We start from the raw sequence: 20,022 nt of genomic DNA, 5'->3' as shown, positions 1-20,022 counted from the left end.
CCAAGGTCAAGGTGGCACACAGAGTATAAATCTGGCTCCAGAGCCCATTTTCATTAGTTCAGCAAATATTCATTGTGCATGTCCTGTATGCCTAAACTACATTACCTTGTGGGGTCTCTACCTTTAAGTAGCTTAAATAACTTTTTTTGGCAAGGGTACGGGGGATTGACCTCAAGGGTACTCAACCACTGATCCACATCTCCAGCCCTATTTTGAATTTTATTTAGAGACAGGGTCTCACTGAGTTTGCTGAGGCTGACTTTGAACTTGTGATCCTCCTGCCTCAGCCTCCCAAGCTGCTAAGATTACAAGTGTGCGCCACCACGCCCTGCTGCTGAAATAATTTTTGTAATGTGATAAATACTATGATAAAGTATTTTATAGGAGGCATGCCTGCATGGTTAAACATTAATTCAGGAAAGTCTGTGTTGTATGCATACATGACAGAGATCGAGACAACCAAACCTAGAAGCATCCTAGAATTACCATGGAGCCTTAAAACAGTCTAAATTGGAATCTCTGGGGTTGAAGCCCAGGTAACAATAAATTTTTAAGGCTTCTCTGGTGCCAAATACCATAAGATTAAGGAAAAGAGAAAATTTGTGGACTTAAAAACTCAAAGATACTTCAAACATGAATAAGATAAAGTTAAGATGAGCCTTTTGAGAATAAGATTTGATTGAATAGAGGAAGAAGAAAGAAATGTCATGTTAAAGATGGCATTTAGAAAAATTAACCTGGTCATTGTGGGAAGGTTGGGTTTTAATTTAGAAGGCTTTTTATGTATCAAAGAATAGCTACAAAGCCCTAGAAGGCTTTGTATTTTCTTTTGAAAGCACTCTTCAAAGTCACTGTATCCAATTCATTGATTTCAGGTGATCTGACTGAATTTCTATGCATGCGCACACACACACATATATCTGAGTAGCTGCTTCACCATCTTAAAGGGTAGGTTCATCTTGGTTTCAGTAATTTAGGGAAACAGAAACGGATTTAAAGATTGATATTGTTTAGGTTTATCACTAGTGTCTAGTCAGAATCTGAGATATTATTATTATTATTATTATTATTATTATTATTCCATGCAGAATCCTCCTTCTACTTGACCCATCTATGCCCTTGGGCATATGCACATGCAAATAAGTGCATAGCTGTCATATTATCGGCATGGAAAGTAATGATTGAGTTTTTAAAAATCTTGTACTCCTGGGCTAGGGCTGGGGTTCAGCAGTAGTGCATTTGCCTGGCATGTGTGAGGCACTGGGTTTGATTCTCACCGCCACATATAAATAAATAAAATGAAGGTCTGTCAACTAAAATATATATATATATTTTAGAAAACTTGTACTCCTTTGAGAATCTGCTGAAAGCTATGAACTCTTTTTTTTTTTAAATGCACATACACACATTTTTATGTCCTTTTAGACTTTCAGTTGTCCTTTAAACCCATTTAGAGCCCCCTTAGGGTCCACTGACTCCTGCCAAAGGCCCCATCATCATACATACAAGTCTTGCACCTTTTCTCATCTTGCAGCAGTAGCACTAAGCATACAGTGGATGGTTAGTCTTTGAAGAGTGAGTGAGTGAAAATGACAGAAAACAAAAGAAATATTAGAGTTAGGCGCACACCTGTAAACCCAGCAACTAGGGAGGCTAACGCAGGAGGATTGCAAGTTTGAGGCCAGTCTCAGCCATTTAGCAAGAGACCCTATCTCAAAAAATAAGAAAGAATTGGGGCTGTAGCTAAGTGGTAAAGCACTTTTGGGTTCAGTCCCCAGTACCAAAAAGAAAGGAGAGAAAAGAAACAGAAACCTTAGTAATAGTAAGATGTTAGTAATACATTGGTAATACTAACTGCTAAAAGTACCAATAGTTAGTAATACTAACTGTTCCTCTGCCAAAGAGTGAAAAAACAGAGGGTGCTATAGAGGTAACATTACTTTTCAGTGAATTTGGTTTTGTTTGCTAGACAAAGTTGGTGGTACTGGGCAAATCACTGAGGTATTTAAAATAATATACAGTCTTACATGTTTATGGATTAAAAGACTCAGTATGGTTGATATTCCTGTTTTCCCCAAGTTTAACTGTATATTGAATATAATTTCAGTTAAAATATGAACGTGATTTTACATTTAAATCCGTGTTGAAATTGACTATTCTACAATGTATGATACTGAAAAAGATCTAAAATTAGCCCAGATAATCTCAAAGAAGTTGAATAAAATTAGAAATTCATACTACTAGATATTGAGACTGTTTTTACAGGTATTAAGCCTCAGGTAGTAAACAGTGGAGGGATAGACAGATTAATGGAACAAAACAAGAAGTCTGTATATTCATATATATACATTTTCACTTGATTTATAGTAGAGGTGCCCCTGCAATCCAAGTGAGGAATGATGGCCATTTCAATAAGTAGCTCTGAGTCAGATACCCGTATTTTTAAAAAACAAACCTTAACCCCTGCTTCACATCATATGCATAAATTCAAAATGGGCCATAGACTTAAATGTGAGAGATAAAATAATAAAGCTTCTAGAATAAAACATAGGAAAAATATCTTTATGACTTTGAGACAAGCTAAAATTTCTTAACTGAATAAAGCATTAAACATTTTTTAAAAGATTATTAAATTTGACACTATTAATAAAGAGATAAGGTTCATCAAAAAATTAAAAGAATTGGGAACCTGGCACCATGATACATGCCTGTAATCCTAGCTACTTGGAAGGCTAAGGCAGGAGGATTGAAAGTTTGAGGCTAGCCTGGGTAACTTAGCAAGACGCTATGTCAAAAAAGAAATATTTATTTTTAAAAAAGGAAGGTGGGTGTACATTTTAGTGGTAGAGTGCTTGCCTAGTGTGTGCTTGACTGTTTAGTCCCTAGTACTTTTTTTAAAAAGTTAAGAAATTGGGACTAGATATATAGTAGTGGTAGAATACTTGCCTAGCTTGCATGAGGCCCTGGGTTCTAGCCTCAGTACCCCCCACACACACACACACACATGCATGCACACAAATAAATATTTAGTGTTTGAGGAAGACAATAGAAATAAATGCTGTGATTGGCATTTTTTCAGACTGCAAATTCTTTATGTAGACATCAAACATCATATAATTTCTATAAATCAATACATTTTGCCCATCAGTAAAAGAGAATAACATGAAAATTATCCAGTCATTAGTCATCAGAGAAATGTAAATTAATAAAATGCCACTATATGCCTACCAGAATGGCTGAAATTTAAAAGACTGACAATACCAAGTGTTAACCAAGGTTATAGATCAACTGAAATGCTCATCCATTGCTAGTGAATATATAAATTTGTAAAACAACTTAGGAAAACTGTCAATTTCCACTAATACTAAAGGTACACATACCCAATGACTCAACAATTGTATCCCTTGTTAAACACTTGAGAAAAGAATACATACATCCATCAAAAGACATGTACAATAATGCTTGTAGCAGCTTTATTAATAATAGCTAGACATTGGAAACAATGCAGATGTCTGCCAGCAGTACTCTGGATTAGTACATTGTGGTATATTCCATCCTAGAGTGGCATAATACATATCAATAAAAAGGATGAACCCCTGGCCCATGGATAAATATCACTTGCATACTAGTATGAAAGAAGCCATACACAAAAGATTTCTCTATTTTGTAATTTGTGTAAAGTTCAGGAACAAGCAGGATGAATCTATAGTGACAGAAGTTAGAAGTAATACAAGGATAGTTTTTAACTAAAAAAAAAAAATGGGCAAATGGGCTTTTTAAGGGTCTTGAATTTCTTGATCTGGTGGTGTTTAAATAATGTGTGTGTGTGTATGTGTGTGTGTGTAAAAATTCATCAAATTATACTCTTAGAATTTGTGTACCTTATTATTACAACTCTATAAAATATAGCAGTAATAACATAATCTCCACCTTAAAGAACTTAGGATCTCTTGGGGTCAGATAAAAGAAAGGGGTTGTTCTCTCCTAAATGCAGGCTCTACCAACTTATTTATAAGTATCTTATTCTTGTCTTTGAGTCCTTGACAGAGTAGAAATTCAGTAAGTGTTTGTTCAATGAATGAACAATTACATTTCTTTATATTTAGGACTGTGGTTATGCATAGCAATTAATTGTTTTATTGGTAAAGGATGATTGAAACTAAGCTTTTGCTCATCATTTAACCACTTTATAGTGACTCTTCTAACATCATGGGGGTTAAAATCCCAAAGAGTACCTAACATAATGAACTTTTGTTCAGTTCTTTGAAGAGTTGAGAAGTGTGTAAGACACTATTTGGTGATAACAATTATTTACTTTTTTTTTAAAGTTATAGATGGACACAATGTCTTTATTTTACTTTATGTGGTGCTGAGGATTGAACCCAGTGCCTCATGCATGCTAGGCGAGTGCTCTACTGCTGAGTCACAACCCCAGCCCAATTATTTACTTTTTAATTAGCTAAGTCTGTTTACTCTTTTTGTATTTGAGATCCTTTGAAGAGTTGGTAATTTGGAGTACTTTGATTCTTTATAAGCCCAAGTCTTTACAAGAGTTTTCCTATTTACATCATAAGACTATTGCTCCATAATTCATTCCCCCAAATAATAGAGGGTTTATAGAGAAACTTCAGTTATTTAAATGGAGAGTCAGGCATGAAGTTTGGAATTTAAAACTCTTCTATGCCTTCTCATTTACTCATTTACATCCCTTCTGAGATTCCTGGATTATGTCTACTGGTCTAAGTATGTTTTTGCCACCTAAACACCGTGGAATGCCATCATCCTCTGACAAACATTTTAGATAGAAAGAGTAAGCATAAAACAACAAGCATATAAAAAATTCCAGGCAGAGTTTAAAATATGATACTTTTGAAGCTAACGATCATAGACAAATGCTGTAGTGCAAATGCCTCCCCTGTTTTGAATGGCTTTTCTACAAAAAGACTCATCAAATATGGAGTAAGACTCATTCTTCTCCCCCAAGGTTTAAAATGTATGGTTGTCACTTTCCTCTAGATAACCTCTAATTATAGCAGATAGATTTGAAGTGTAAAATAGCTTTGTCTAATGGACGCTGTCACTCATTGTGTTCTGTTTTCCCCCAAGACAGGATGTATGTTGTTCAGATACAAAGTTCAGAGTCTGAAAGATGTCAAGTAAAACACTAATTTCTAGCTGCCTTCCTCAAGCTTTAAATTTTCCTGTTAAAAATTTTTCTATCACATAATGAGAAGGAAATTTGTGTGGATTTGTGACATTGGTCCATTACAGATTTTAGAAAATATAGAAGTGAAATAATTTACCTTTCAAATGAAAGATTATTTTTCATTGAAAAAGAAATGGAAAAGGATAAGGTTCATCAAAAAATTAAGAAAATTGTTGTTTTCTGTATATATTAAATTTCTAAGTATAACATTTTAATTTTAAAAAGACCATAGATATTTCTTCTAAAAACATCTAAACTATTTAAAAACCTCTACATTTAACTGGTTTTAAAGTAAGTGAAGGCTTTTTCACTAAAGGAGGTTTTAGTTTAATAAAATAAATTTTACAGTGAGAAATAATTGGCTGGGAAAAAAAGAATAACATTAAAATTGAACAAGTTTTCTTATACAAGTAAATTGCAAAAAGCATGAAAAAGAGATGGTAGAGAAACTTTTAGGTTAGAACTTAAAAAGGCATCAATCAATCATAATCTTATTTAGATTCTGATTTAGACTGACTTTTATTTAAATAAGAAAATTGAACATTTGAGTACTGGATGTTTGATGATATTCAAAAACGTCATGTTTGAGGCCCTGTGTTCAATCCTCAGCCCTGAAAAAGTGAATAAATAAAAATTTAAAATATCAAATCTTTAGATTCAATAATTTCACTCTTTGAAGTTTTTATCTTTTAGCGATACTTAACTGATGTATGACTGAAAGAAAGTCTGGTATATGTTTGAAAATTATATAGAGAGAGTAGAGGTTATAGATAAAATAAAAATGACCATGTGGGTAACTTAGGCTAGGTATTGATTACATGAGAATTCTTCATATTATTCTTCCGGCTTTATGTATGTTTGATATTCTCCACAGTTTTAAAAAAATTCCTTAAAATTAAATTTTAAATACTAAGGTAAAGATTACAAAATTGGAACTTGTATCACACCATTTATTTCCTGTCAGTGTCTTCCATGTCTATGACCCTGATATTTCTTGTAACAACATAAACTTAAAAAGACTAGCTAGACAGCTGGAAGGGGAAATAGACCTATTTGTTATGTTACCTTGGGTAGTAATGCTGCTTTTATAAAGGACTTGAATTTTAAAAGTCTTGAAAGTCTTTTTTCCCCCACTCTGGTAACTTTTCTTGTGCTTAGAATAAAACCCATAACACTTAATGTGACTTAAAGAGATTTTGCGTGATATATTTCCTTCCTTCCTCTTCTGCTTTATACCAGTCTATATTCCTCCTATCTACTGTATTCCATGAGCACTGGCTTCTTCTGTTCCTAACGGCTGCCTCGGTGTCTTCATTTTGCCTGCTTTGTGTGACCAACTCCTACCCAACCTTCAAATCTTAAAATAGTGTTACTTCAAGCAAGCTTTTTCTCTCCACCCCTCATAATAAAATATTACATTTCCCTTTATAATAAAAGATAAATTCATTAAAAAAGATGTCATAGTTATATATTTGTGTAACTGTTTATTTGTTTCATGTTTACTTCTCCTCTAACCATGAAAGCAGAGATGGTAATCTGTTTTGTTCATCTGTATAACCCAGAGCTTACCGTAGTGCCTGTCAGGTACAATGTGTATAGTAAACATTTATAGAACAGAGAAGTAAAGGAATGAACGGTAGATGTAGTTCCTTATCCTCTTAGAGCAATATTGATTGTGAAAAAATGGGACATTTCTTTCCAACACTCTTCTCTAGACAGGGATTTTGGTGGCAGGTTGTAAAACACAGTTGCTTCTCTCATTTTGATTTAGCTAGAATTGTCTTTTTTAAGTAGTAAGTTTGTAAACCCATCTTAATATTTAGGACTATGTTTCTTAAAAGACAAATTTAGTTAATATCAATGGATAATTATAACTAAGCCTTAAATCATAAATGTGTTGATAATATTTACTTGCATTTATGATGACTTTTGTTTCCTTTTTAGTTCTCTAAATTTGACTTTTTTTCTCCTTTTCTTAGGTACTCTCTGCCCTTGACATACTCCAACCTCCACACATTGACTATTTTGAAGAAATGTATCCTAACCAGGGAATGTGAAAGAAGGGAACAATTTTTTAATTTGTTGTTCTAACACCTGGGGTTTATGCCTTGAATTATATTAAATCTCATCCTTACAGAAGTGGTTGAAAACCTGGAACCAGGTAATTTTGAAATCACAAGTATCTGGTAGAGCTTAGTATTATCAACATGTCCTGTGTAGTGATACCACAGAATAGGGCATCTGAACAGGTGTTTTATTTAATCCATGCATAGCATTATGAAATAGATTATTATTATCTTATTTTACAGATGAAATCAGTGAGGCAGCCATGTTGTAATAGAATCCAGTAAAGTCATTTTTCCATATACAGCAGCTGCCTGTCAGTTAAGACGATAATACTTGGGGTAAGGTGAAAATTAAAGTACTAGTAAGTTAAATGCCCTGTATTCCACGGAATAATGGTCTTGGTAGTAGTTGTGGTGATGATAATGGCAATATCAGTTGCTTGTATAGTTTTTATTAAATGCCAGCCACAGTTTTTAGTTCTTCACACATGAGTTTATTTAATACCTGTAACCACCCCCTTGGGAAACTACTGTGTTTATTTCCATTTTATAGAAGAAATTGAGGCACAAAAGGTAGAAGATCAACAGAGCTAGGATATGTTGGAATCAAGGATTATTTCTAGGGAGGCTTCGCCTATATGACCTTGTTTTCAACCCCTCTATATATGATTCACTCAGGAAAAAAGGATTTTTTTCCTATTTCTACTGTTAATGTCTAAAAATAGTATGTTATATGTTGTGAATAATAATGACCTATAACATAATGTATGATAGTAGCTCCTGAGAATGTAAATAAAAAAAAAAAATTGAGACACAGTTTCGCCAGTGTCACCAATTTCCATTTGGCATTTAGCCTGATAAAGTTTTCATGTTAAAGACAGGTAATCCTAAATCACTGAATTTGGTGGGCTCATGATATTGCAGTTTATTTTTTATTAGTACTTTAATTAAAACTGTTACTCAGAATGGAAACCCATATAAGAGATTCTTTTGCTGATTCAGCAATGAAATAAATGAAAATCTCATTCTTATACCTGTAGTAAGTAATTCCATACTAGATAATTATCTTTTATAATTTTAGGAGTTCCTCAAGGGGAAAAAGAACAGCTAAGCTGGCTAGGGAATTATAAACCTTATAAGGTGATTAAATTGTCACTGATCCACACTGCACTGCTGGGATGTTTAGATCTAATACACCAAAACTTTTTTTTTTTGCAATAATGAGGACTGAACCTGGGGGCTCATGCATGCTAGGCAAGCTCTACCACTGAGCTACATCCCCAGCCCTGATAAATCAAAACTTTTGAATGCTATAGTCCTTGGTGATATTTTGATCCATGAATGCTTTATTTTATGGAATTAATCCTTTGGGGCAATAAAACTCAGTGGACTTAGGGAGCCCAACCCTGCAAATTCTAAGGAAAGAATTGTTCCCTTGACCAACTACTGTCTGAAAAAAGTGTCTTTGTGTACTTAATAACTTTGGGCCAGACCAGGTAGTTCTGACATACCCTTTAAAAAAAAAAAAAAAGTATACAAAATTAACCTAAGGTTAGAAGAACCAAGAAAAATTTTTTTCTCCTCACCTGTGGGTTAGCAGTGCCAGCTAAGGGGAGGGCATTAATTATTTCCATTTCATAGATTTCATGAAGATTATCTGGGTCCTCATTGAAGAAAGGGAAGGTCCTGGTAGAGTGGGCAGCATTTGGCTAGGACTGCCTTCTTTAACCCAAAGTTTATGGGAAAGAAATCCACATACTGCAAAGTATTCCTGTCAGTGTGTTGTTATTGTTACTGTCTCTTTGGGAATGAAATTGCTGAAACCAAACTTTGAAATTAGAAGAAATTCCCTTTGTTACTTATGAATTTTATTGTATTATAGCTTGTATTAGGGGTTCCCAAGACCACCCTCAGGTTTTATGATTCACTAGAAGGACTCAAAGGACCCAGAAAAGCTGTTTTTCTCATGGTTACAGTTTATTACAGCAAAAAGATTAAAATCAGCAAAGAAAAAGGTTCGTAGGGCCTGATGTGAGGTCCAATTGACCTATCCCAGTAGATTGGTGTAGGCAAAGCTTAGTTCTCCCAGAAATCATATTGATGACATGGGCAAGTTGTTACCAACCAGGGAAGCTCACCTGAGCCTTGGTGCCCAGTACTGTATTATGAATCAGTTTTATAGGTGTGGAGCTGCTCAGTCCCTAGCCCTCCTTCCCTTTCTGCCCCTAGAGATCAAATATGGTATAGCCAGAGGCCCCAGGCACACATCTGGTATTTACCGTAAATCATATCATAAGCATAATCTGTCATGGCTAAACCCCTATATATACAAAGACATCACTATCAGATAGATATTCAACTGATTCTAAGGTTATTTCCTTCAATCCTGAAGTCTTGGAATGCACAGGGTTTGTGCAATTAGGTCTGCTGAGTTAATTCTTACTGTACATGGGACATCTGTGGGGAAGGGAGGGAATGCTTTCATTTTAAGTTAATTGGTGAAAATGGGTATATTAAATAAATGCCAAATATATTTAGGTTCTCTTAACTGAACACATCTAATTCATTATATTCATTTTGTTTTAGGTTATAGTTCAAGCATTAATTGTTTTTGTTTTTGTGGTTTTGGTGCTGGGAATTAAACTCGGTGGTGCTTTACCTCTGAAGTACATCCTGTCCCTTTTTATTTTTTCACATTTTGAGACAGGGCCTTGCTAAGTTGCTGAGGCTAGTGTTGAACTTGCAATTTTCCTGCTTCAGTCTCCTGAGGATTATAGAATGCATCACTGTACCTGACCACAAATTGTTTATTTCAAGCATTAATTTTGTGTACTTAGGGTTTATCATTCCTTTAAATTAAAAATTCTGTATTTCTGTAGGGTAGGAGTTCTTGGTCACTTATTGACTACAGTTTAATTGGATTTGGGAGAGCCTTGATTCAATATTATTTCAAATACTTAGAAAACAGAAAAAAAAAGTTAGTGTAGTTAGGATTTAAAACAATGAGTGGCATGTAAGCGGTTTAGTAGCTCTTGGTAGTTAATTTTAGCTCATTTTATTAGTTAGCAGAATGTGTGTATGAAATTTCCTCTCCCCAGAATTGTTTGTCAATGTTCAAGTAAGCCTTTGTCATAAAACACTCATAGAGTCCTCTAGTACATCATGTTTTTCTTCTTCATTTTGTCTGATATCACTTAATTATTTAGCTTCAGATTTTAAATTGACACATTACTTTCACAGCAGAGTAATGGCTGTTGCTGGAAAAATTTTTTCAAACCTGAATCTCAGTTGTCTCTTATACTTTTTGGCTATACATAGAATCATACACAGAAAAAAAGGTAAGTGTTTTCCAGCAGAGGTGTCATTTGGAAAAACTAGTTCCTTTTAACATAAAAAGGAATTATACCTGTAACTGCCACAGGATTATAAAGATTTTCTAGGAAGGAATGACTTAGCTTGAAATACATAATACTAAAAAATTATGTAATTTCTTGAATTGTGAGGAGAAAAAAATAATTTTCCAATGTACATATGGTATCATATTATTATGCTTTTCAAGTTAGAAAAAATTGTGATGTTATATTGTATATTCAGTTTTAATATATATGTATTTTCAACCAGATGTCTTAAAATCTAGTTGAAATTTTACTAGTTAAAATCTAGCTGTCATTCTTAGAAAATTTGAATTCTGTGAGTATTGATGGAATCAAGAGTACAATATCAATAAGAGTATCATCAGGCTGGGGTTGTGGCTCAGGGGTAGAGTGCTTGCCTAGCATGTGTGAGGCACTGGGTTTGATTCTCAGCTTCACATATAAATAAATGAATCAAATAAAGGTCCATCAGCAACTATAGATATACAATTTTTTAAAAGAGTATCATCATATAGTTTTACAAGCTAATCAGATTTCTCAAAAGAGTCTAAAACTATAACAATTATGATTATATCAGTGCCAACCAGAAATTTAGCTTGGGTTTTATATCTTTAGATAATTCCTTTAAGCAAAAAAAGTAAGACAATGTCTAAATTATGACTTTATGAATGTACGTACAACATGCAACACCTGTAAGTATAAATCAGGTATTTGGAAGGAGTAATAAGTTCTGCCATGACTTCTGTATCTTCTAGCTTTCTGTTTTCAATCTTTTAAGTCAACCCAAGAAATATATTCTGTAGTAATCTTAAAGATTATGTATTTCTCTTTTTTTTTTTTTGAGAGACAGAAGAGAGAGAGAGGATTTTTTAATATTTATTTTTCAGTTTTCGGTGAATACAACATCTTTATTTTATTTTATGTAGTGCTGAAGATCGAACCCAGCGCCCCTCGCATGCCAGGCGAGCGCGTTACCGCTTGAGCCACATCCCCAGCCCCAAGATTATGTAATTTTCTGTGTTAACTTTTTTGGGGGGTGCTGGGGATTAAGCTCAGGGTCTTGTACGTGGGAAGCAAGTACTGTGCCAACTGAACTACATTCCTAGCCCTGATATGTTAACTTTTAAAGGATTACATTTTTCATTTTGTACTTTGAGTAGGAAATCTGTACTAAAACAGTTTGGCCCTAAATTACTTTGAACCTACTGAAATTTAATCCTAGAGAAGCCAATTCTTATTGTTTGATTGGAAAGAGGTATTTATTTTGCTTCAGTCAGGATTCTGGACTTTGCACAGTGTACATAAACAGACCCCTTCCCAGAAAGTGCCAGATGCTTATTGGATTTGAAATAAAATTTTGGCTTCTTTGGGGGAACGTGTATTTTTAGCTTGAGACATAATTTTAGCATTTTATGAAGAAGAATATGGGTGGTACATGTCCTAAATCCAGTGGCAGTGAGAAATCCAATGGGATAACCATACATCTTTGTTTGTAGGGACAATCCTGGATTTTACCTGATGTCCTAGTATAATTATTAATAAGTTACTTCTTTCACTCTCAAAAGTATCTCTGTTTGGATGATAGGTTTGAGTAGTGCAGTCTATCTCTTTTTTCAAAGATAGCAAGGAACCTATCTGACAGTTTGGGTCAGTTAGAGTTTCTAATGCTTTGAAAGAGTTCTTAACTTTCAGGGAATCTTAGGAGTCAGTGAAGAACTAAATCAAGCAAATGAAATGCATCTATGCAGGGCTGAGGCTGTGTAGCTCAGTGGTAAAGTGCTTGCCTCACGTGTGTGAGGCACTGGGTTCAATCCTCAGCACCACATAAAAATAAAGAAAGATACTGTGTGTTCATCTACAATTAAACAAATATTTACAAAAAAAAAAGAAAAAAGAAATGCATCTATACATAAATAAGTGTACTCTTTGTACAGTAGTAATAACAGCAAAGACTAGAAATTTACATCCTGACAGTTTGAAAGATTCACATATTGTAAGGATTTCCATTCATTTATTCCATAAACATAAGCATCAACTGTGTTCCCAGAACAAAAGGGTTTTCTGGTTTTTATTCACTATGTTCGGCTGCCTCTTAATGCTTTCCCACAAGGAGAATACAGTCTAATGAGGGAGAGATTCGATGTAAAGAAATAACTACGATATATGGTAGAGTATACCCAAAGAATATAGTCATGTGGCATCAGACTTTAAAGAAGAAGTTACTGCAGACAGGAGGAAAAAAAAAAAAAAAAAAAACAATAAAGAGCTGGGCATGGTGGCACATGCCTGTAATCCCAGCAGCTCATGATGCTGAAGCAGGAGGATCATGAGATCAGAGCCAGCCTCAGCAAAAAACGTAAGGCACTAAGCAACTAAGTGAGACCCTGTCTCTAAATAAAATACAGATAGGTCTAGGGATATGGCTTAGTGGTCAAGTGCTCCTGAGTTCAATTCCTGGTACCTTCTCCCCCCACCACACACACACACACACACACACACACCAAAAAAAAAAAAAAAAAAAAAAAGGCTATTGGAGGAAAAGACATTTCAGATTGTCAATAAAGGATGAAAAGAATTTGGGCAGGTAGCATTGAAAAGGATGGATATTCTAAATGGAGTGAGTCATTATAAACAACTTTAGGGAATGGTCAGTCATCCTGTTGCCTAGAGAATACCATGTACAATTGAGGAAACATTAAGCTAGGTTAGGGCCGACTCATAGAGGGCCTTGAATATTGAGCTAAGGAAATTGGTCTTTATTCAGTAGGCATTGGGGGCCTAATGAAAGATGGACCCCATATTTTTGTCATGAAGAATGAAAGAATCAGAAAGGTATTTGGAAAGTTAACAAGGATTTTCTGTTTGGAATTTTCTGTTTGGGTAGTAGTGATGGTTGTACAACATTGTGAATATATTTAGTGCCACTGAATTGTCCACTTAAAAATGATTAAAATACTAAACTTGTGTGCATATTACACAAATTTAAAAAGATAAAACCCAAACACACTGTAACAAGGACCTGATTTGGGGGTGCTAAGATACCCAATGTTTGTTTTAAACCTTAAATTTCAAAACTTTACAGAAACTGCCCTGCTCTCCTTCTGTCCTTCCCAAAAAGGAACTTGAAAGACTTATCTGCAATTTAACAATTTTCATAGAATAAACTACTTTCAGTAGTCCTTTTTTTATCAATCCATTCAAGAGTAGTTACATATTAGTAGGGTAAGTAAATTTTTAATATTTTCAATGACATTCTTATTTTTCCACAAAATTTTAAGCCAGGTCTGATTTCTGTTTAAAGGTCCATTAAACCTTTTTGCATATCTGTACTAACTAAATGTCAATGTGAAGCAGTGCTAATAAATGACAGATCTAAATGCATGATAGAATATTCATTCTGTAAATTTTAAGAAAGTATGTACCATGAACAAATGGAAAAGTTACTACATCAGAACATATATCTAGACAGAGAAGGCAGATCCTGTTAAACAGATTATCATTTTATTTCCTCTCTTCCCAATTACCATAAAAAGTACACAGAATTAAACTTCTTTGATATACCTCTCCTGGATTCATTCTTACAGATTTTTTTTTGTTCTCTATGTTTTTAATTATCTCTGCTCTTCAGAATTGTATAACAACTTTATCTCAAAATCTCTAACCAAAAATGAATTGAACTGGGTGGAAAGGAAGCACCTGTAGAGTGCTGTGTTGAGGGACCTGCTCTTCCTTCAGAATGCTGTTGTGCTTCTTCACACCTTGGATAGCAGTTTGCTCTTTTTTGTTGTTGTTTGTTTGTTTGTTAATATTTATTTCTTTTGCTTGTACACAATATCTTTGTTTTATTTATTTACTTTTTATGTGGTGCTGAGGATACCCAGGACCTCACACACACTAGGCGAGTGTTCTACCGCTGAGCCACAACCCCAGCCCCTGCTCTTGGGTTTTAATGACTTCATTTATGCCATTTTATAATAGATCAGACTGGAAGAAATGCTGTCATTCTATTGAGCAGAATGATATTTGGAACTAAATTAGTAGGAGTGAGTTTCTTCAGACCTGCTAAGGACTGATGGGTTTGATTTGAGGTCTCATTGCCTTTTTGAATAAAGTGTAAATATTCATTGTATTACAATTTATATGACTGATATGTGCATCCTTTACTCTCTGAGTGGATTAAGAGATAATTGAAGAATTTGCCTTTTCTCTTCCTGAATGAAAACTAATGGAGCAATAAAATGTTCCTAATATAGGTAAAAATCTTTCAAAACAAATTTTATATTCAAAAAATAACTAGAATAGTCATTTTGGCTTCTTATTCCTTGGCTAATGATTTTTGGATTTGTATGTCTGTGCGTTCGTTTTGGAGGGTTCTCAGGGTGGTAAATTAGAAATCACCAGACTGTACCATCCACATTTGACAGACACCAAGCTTGCTTTTCCTTCTCCAGTGTACTTGGTGAAGAGAAGAACTGAAATTTGAAATAACATAATTTTCTCTAGAATGCTTTTTTTGTTTTATACCTACTTGGTTATGATCTTAGTAACAAAGATTCATCTGACAACCTTTTGGCATAACAGACTATGTTGATAGCTTTCCAGTTGTTTTTCTTGTTTATGTTGTTTTTGATAGTAATTGATTTTTAAGTCAGTTTTAAATTGCAATTGAGGTAGTTTTAATTTTTGATACATTATATCCAATAAATTAGTTGCTTTAAAAAAAGGGTGGGGGCTTTGCCTTTTCCTGTGAAAGAGATTATCGTATTCAAACATTTTAACAAAATGACCTTTTATTCCATTGATTTATATAGAGAGGCACAGGCATGCTTCAGAAAAGGTCAGTGATTCTAATTGAAGCACACATCAATTTTTTTTTCTAGTTGTAAAGGCACCCATGCTTTTTGTTGGAAAGAAGACCATGAGATTTAGGGCTGACCATTTGTTACAAGAGAATACAGTTCTCTCTGACACATTGTTGTTTTTCTTTCATGTGCAAAGCATGGTTTGAAATCAACAATATCCACAAACCAGGTTCTCCTTATGCATACTATTTAATGCCTTCACCTTTATTTCAGACTAGCCAATTTGATATCTGAGCTCTAGGTTGAAATTTCCTTCCCTGTAAGTCCTGATTTGGAAGGAAAAAAAATGTGAGGAAAGAGATTTTATTAAATCTCACATATTTACAGTTGTGGAATTTTCTTCTTTCAACCAGTAGTGGTAGGATTTCCAAATTCATGTTTAAAGTGGGTTTAAGCATGTTTTAACTCTGGCTTATGGCTTTAATAAACCATAGTATGCAGATAACTAAGAATTTACTGTGTTCTTTGGAAAAGTCACACAACTCACATACTTGTTCCAATATATAGCACATTAAAATGAAGATCATTTTAAAAAGAAAATGAAAAAAAATGATTGTAGGACTGTTGACTAATGTGGGGACCTACTTGATAAATATTTAATATTGTAAGATTTATTTTTTATAATCTGGCTCAGTGTTGGTTTCTGTCCAATATGAAATAGAAAAAGAATAATCAGTTTCCATTATTCAGTAAAGAGTGTTTAGGGATTAAAATTGAGTTCTGAAAGCTTTCCATTCATATTCATTCTGTAGGAAATAATTTGATATATCAGGTTCTCCATTTTATTTTCCCAACCCAGCTAAATCAGTTAAATGCCCTTATTTTGTTACCTGAAAGCTTTTAATGCAGCATTAATAGTTTTTCATACAACATCAGTGGTTCCTTGCACATAGAACATTAAATGGGTTCTTCAGTTCAGTTAACTAGATGGTAAGAGTATTTAAACCTGATAGTTTTGTTTTTTGTTTTTTGTTTTAGTTTTTTTGGTATAGTATCATACATGTATACTACTTGAGCTGTCCAAAATGGTTAGCTCTCTGTTATTAAAGTATTTACTTAGCAGTGCTTCATTATTACATACTTGTGTAGTACCTTATCAATCAATAGTAAACATTTATTTTTTAATAGTTTATAGCTTCCCCCAGTTCTATCTGTTTGAGTGGGGGCTTACTAGAGATTGAACCCAGGAATGTCCTACCACTGAGTTACATCCCCATCCCCATTTTAAAGAAATATTTTTATTTTGAGACAGGGTCTCACTAGGTTGCTGAAGCTGGCCTTGAACTTGTGATCAATCCTCCTGCCTTGGCCTCCCAAGAAGCTGGGATTATGGGTGGGTGCCACCACATCTGGCACTCCCCCATTTCTTCTTTATTCTCTAATAAAAGTGATGTAACAAATCAGTTTTATTCTTTATCTTTTATCTGGGAGGTGGGAAAATTTTAAGTTGTAGGCTAGGTTGGCAGGCCTGAACATGAGAATGTGGAAAATTGACATTCCTCTCATAGTCCCAGAGTATTCTTAATTAAGAAACTGACCAATCACATGTCTCCTTTACTTCTCCCTACAAAGCCTTAGTACCTTCTCCAATAGGTGTTTTTGGTATTAGAGCATAATTAATAGCAGTCTCTAAAATTAGCACTTTTCTTCTTCCTGTCTGCCATATTCTCATCATCCCTTAGTTTTGCTGCCTGATGACAGAAATTTTGAGTTGTGTGACATTATGCAGTAGGAATAAGACCTTCATCCTGTGTTTATTTCAAAATCCTTATGATTGATTCTGGGCCTATCCAGCCTGTATTCTGCTAGCTTGAGGTAATAGAAAATCAATTGAAATGACAAAGACCATGGAATCTTGAACTAGACTGCCTAGATTTGAATCCTAGCTTTGCCTCTTACTACTTTTGTGATCTCAGAAACGTTTCTTAACCTCTCTCTGCCCCAATTTCCTCATAAGTAAAGTTAGAATAATAGTGATATCTCCCTCAGAGTTTTGAGGATTAAAATAAGATAGGTAAATAGATATAGAAGTACTTAGTACTTAGTAAATGCTATAATAGTAAGGGAAGCATCTTATAGAGAAGGTAAAAACCTTGGGGAAGCTTAAAGAAAATAGGAATTTTTATGAACCTTCATCCCAGAACATAAATTTAACATAAACTCTCTATCACCCCTAAACCTTCTATCCAGACTGCATCCACATTATACCTTCTTATTGTTTTTTTCCATTGCCTTTACCAAATCTTTCTTATTAATTGGAAATTTATGGTATAAAATCCTCATTCAGTCTGAGATTCCAAGAATCACTCCTCTATACCTTGTAGGAGTCGTCATCTCTCCTTTTTTCAGTTCTTTTGAAAGCCCTTCCTGACTGCATAAAGATTGCTAAGCTTTAGTGTATTACCCATCCTATGTTTTTTTTTTTTTTTCTTAAACTGTTTAAAGTTCTAACGGAGTTGGATTTTTCCCCCCATCTCCTTTGGAAGAATCGCTATAGTTGGAGCGACTTATTCATAGCAGCTCTTTGAAACACCTGTGTTCCAGGTGAAGCCAAAAAAAAAAAAAATTCTAAAGCTTGACTCTAATCTTTTCACCTATTAAAAAATAAATATATCTTTAAAACTTCCCAGCTGGTGGGAATGAAATGCTGTCAAGACTCTCAACTATTAGAGGATAATATTGAATAACTACAAAGCCACACCTAATTTGAACTTCTGAAAAGCCTCAGAACCCCATTATCATCCTCCTGAACCTGCGTAACCTTCTGGGTAACCTTCTGATTATTAGCCACTTGACATACATAATTCAGGTGTGAGGGTTTAAGGAAACTCACGGGACTGTATTTATTTGATCTTTTATGTCATATCCCACTGTTCTGACTTTATTTCAATTTTTTAAAGTTGCTAGACACCAGGAGGCGTATGTTTCGTGGAGACCTAGAGGTTTCAGAAGCCTCTAAATATATCAGACTTTCCTTAATTGGAGGATATAGGGTATCAGTGGGGCTTTTAGCCACTTGACAAACCAGCTGAGTCTCCTGCTATCAACTCAATTTGTGAGCAGTACCTCGGGAAACTTAATAGACCTATAACACACTAGTGCAAATTGTTATTTTAGCCAGAATCCAATTTATTCATGTGCTACTTATTACATTATTTTATTCTCTGCATGCTCTGCACATGTCATTGTTAAATATTAATCAAGAAAACTGAATGACACAATTGGCAATAGGTTTAATAATAATCTGTTTAATTGGCAGTCATTTCCTCTTATTGATAAATCACTTAGAGGTGACACGAGAACCAGATGGTAGAAAATAGATAGGATCAGGTTGAAGTGGCAAGTGGCATATTTCCAAAAGATATATGATTTGCACATTTTGGGTTCTTTATGTGTGTTCTTAGTATGTATGTTTGGATATGTAGATGTTAATCAGTTACAGGATACTAATCTGATCGCTGCTGAGACACCCTTCAGTTACTAGAGGCTCTTTACCAAAACTGGGAGTCCCTTGTGTAGAACTTCACAAAGGTCTCACAGAGAGGAGTACTTTTAATTGTTCCCTTGAGTTTCCAGTCCACCTTCAAAATTACATCTCCTGTAGAAAACCATTTTTGGTCTAAGAAAGGGCTTTTGTTAACATTTGAGTAAACTCTGAAAGGATGTGACTGTCATGGACAGTGTTTTTCAGTGCCAAAAAAACAAATAAGACTGTATTAATAAATAAATAGAATTTTCCCCTTCCTTCAGTGGTGATATCATTTTGAGAGTGCCTGATCTTTCCTTTTGAAATTCCATCATTGGCTTAAAGGAGCTTTTTTGAGTGGTTGTCGGGTTTTTTTGTTTTTTGTTTTTTTTTTTTTAATCACTTATGTTCTTCTCCCCCTCCCCCCCCCCCCCCCCCCCCCCCCCGTCCAGGGGAAAAATGTTGGGAAAATAAGAGCAAAGTCAGGTATTTCAGCAAAGGTCATGGACTTTTATTTCAGGTAGCCCTGAGTTCAGATCCTGATTTGTTCTACCTTACTAGCGTTTAGACCTTGAAAACATTTGCTACTCCTACAGTTTTTTCAGTGATAATATTCTTCCTCATAGAGATATTTCAGGGAATAACTGAGTCTGTTGTATGTGGGACTTTGGGCATAGCAACTGGCATACTGATGTTTAATGAACTCAATACCCCTCCTCCTTCCTCTAACAGTAATGATGATAATTACCACCTAATCCCTGTTCCCCTTGTGCCAGGCAGTTTTGTGTAATTCCAAATTCATACATCTAAAGCCTGGCAGTAACCCTGTGTAGTAAATAGCATGTGCCTATTCTTTTATTTTTATTTTTGTTTTATTACTTTTTTCTTTTCATGTACCAGGGATTGAACTCAGGGGCACTCAACCATTGAACCACATCCCCAGCCCTATTTTGTATTTTACTTAGAGACAGAGTCTCACTGATTTGCTTAGCGCCTCTTGGTTGCTGAGGCTGGCTTTGAACTCACGATCCTCCTGCCTCAGCCTCCT

General features: G+C 34.7%; 1 protein-coding gene across 4 annotated transcripts in view; it reads left to right on the top strand.

Moving 5' to 3' along the window:
* Nlk (nemo like kinase) overlaps nt 1–20,022 on the top strand; it is a 148,817-nt gene that overhangs the window by 89,932 nt on the left and 38,863 nt on the right. For all 4 annotated transcript variants that reach the window (XR_003581114.2, XM_027924499.2, XM_027924500.2 and 1 more), the window contains exon 3: nt 7,186–7,241. Coding sequence is in view for 3 of the 4 variants with exons in the window: in XM_027924499.2 (XP_027780300.1) it covers nt 7,186–7,241 (56 nt within the window). In the remaining variant the exon portion in view is untranslated. The remainder of the gene's footprint in view (nt 1–7,185; nt 7,242–20,022) is intronic.

This window comes from Marmota flaviventris, chromosome 17 (assembly GCF_047511675.1).
Source record: "Marmota flaviventris isolate mMarFla1 chromosome 17, mMarFla1.hap1, whole genome shotgun sequence".
Classification (NCBI taxonomy): Eukaryota; Metazoa; Chordata; class Mammalia; order Rodentia; family Sciuridae; genus Marmota; species Marmota flaviventris.
This window is presented reverse-complemented; position numbering and strand designations above follow the sequence as displayed.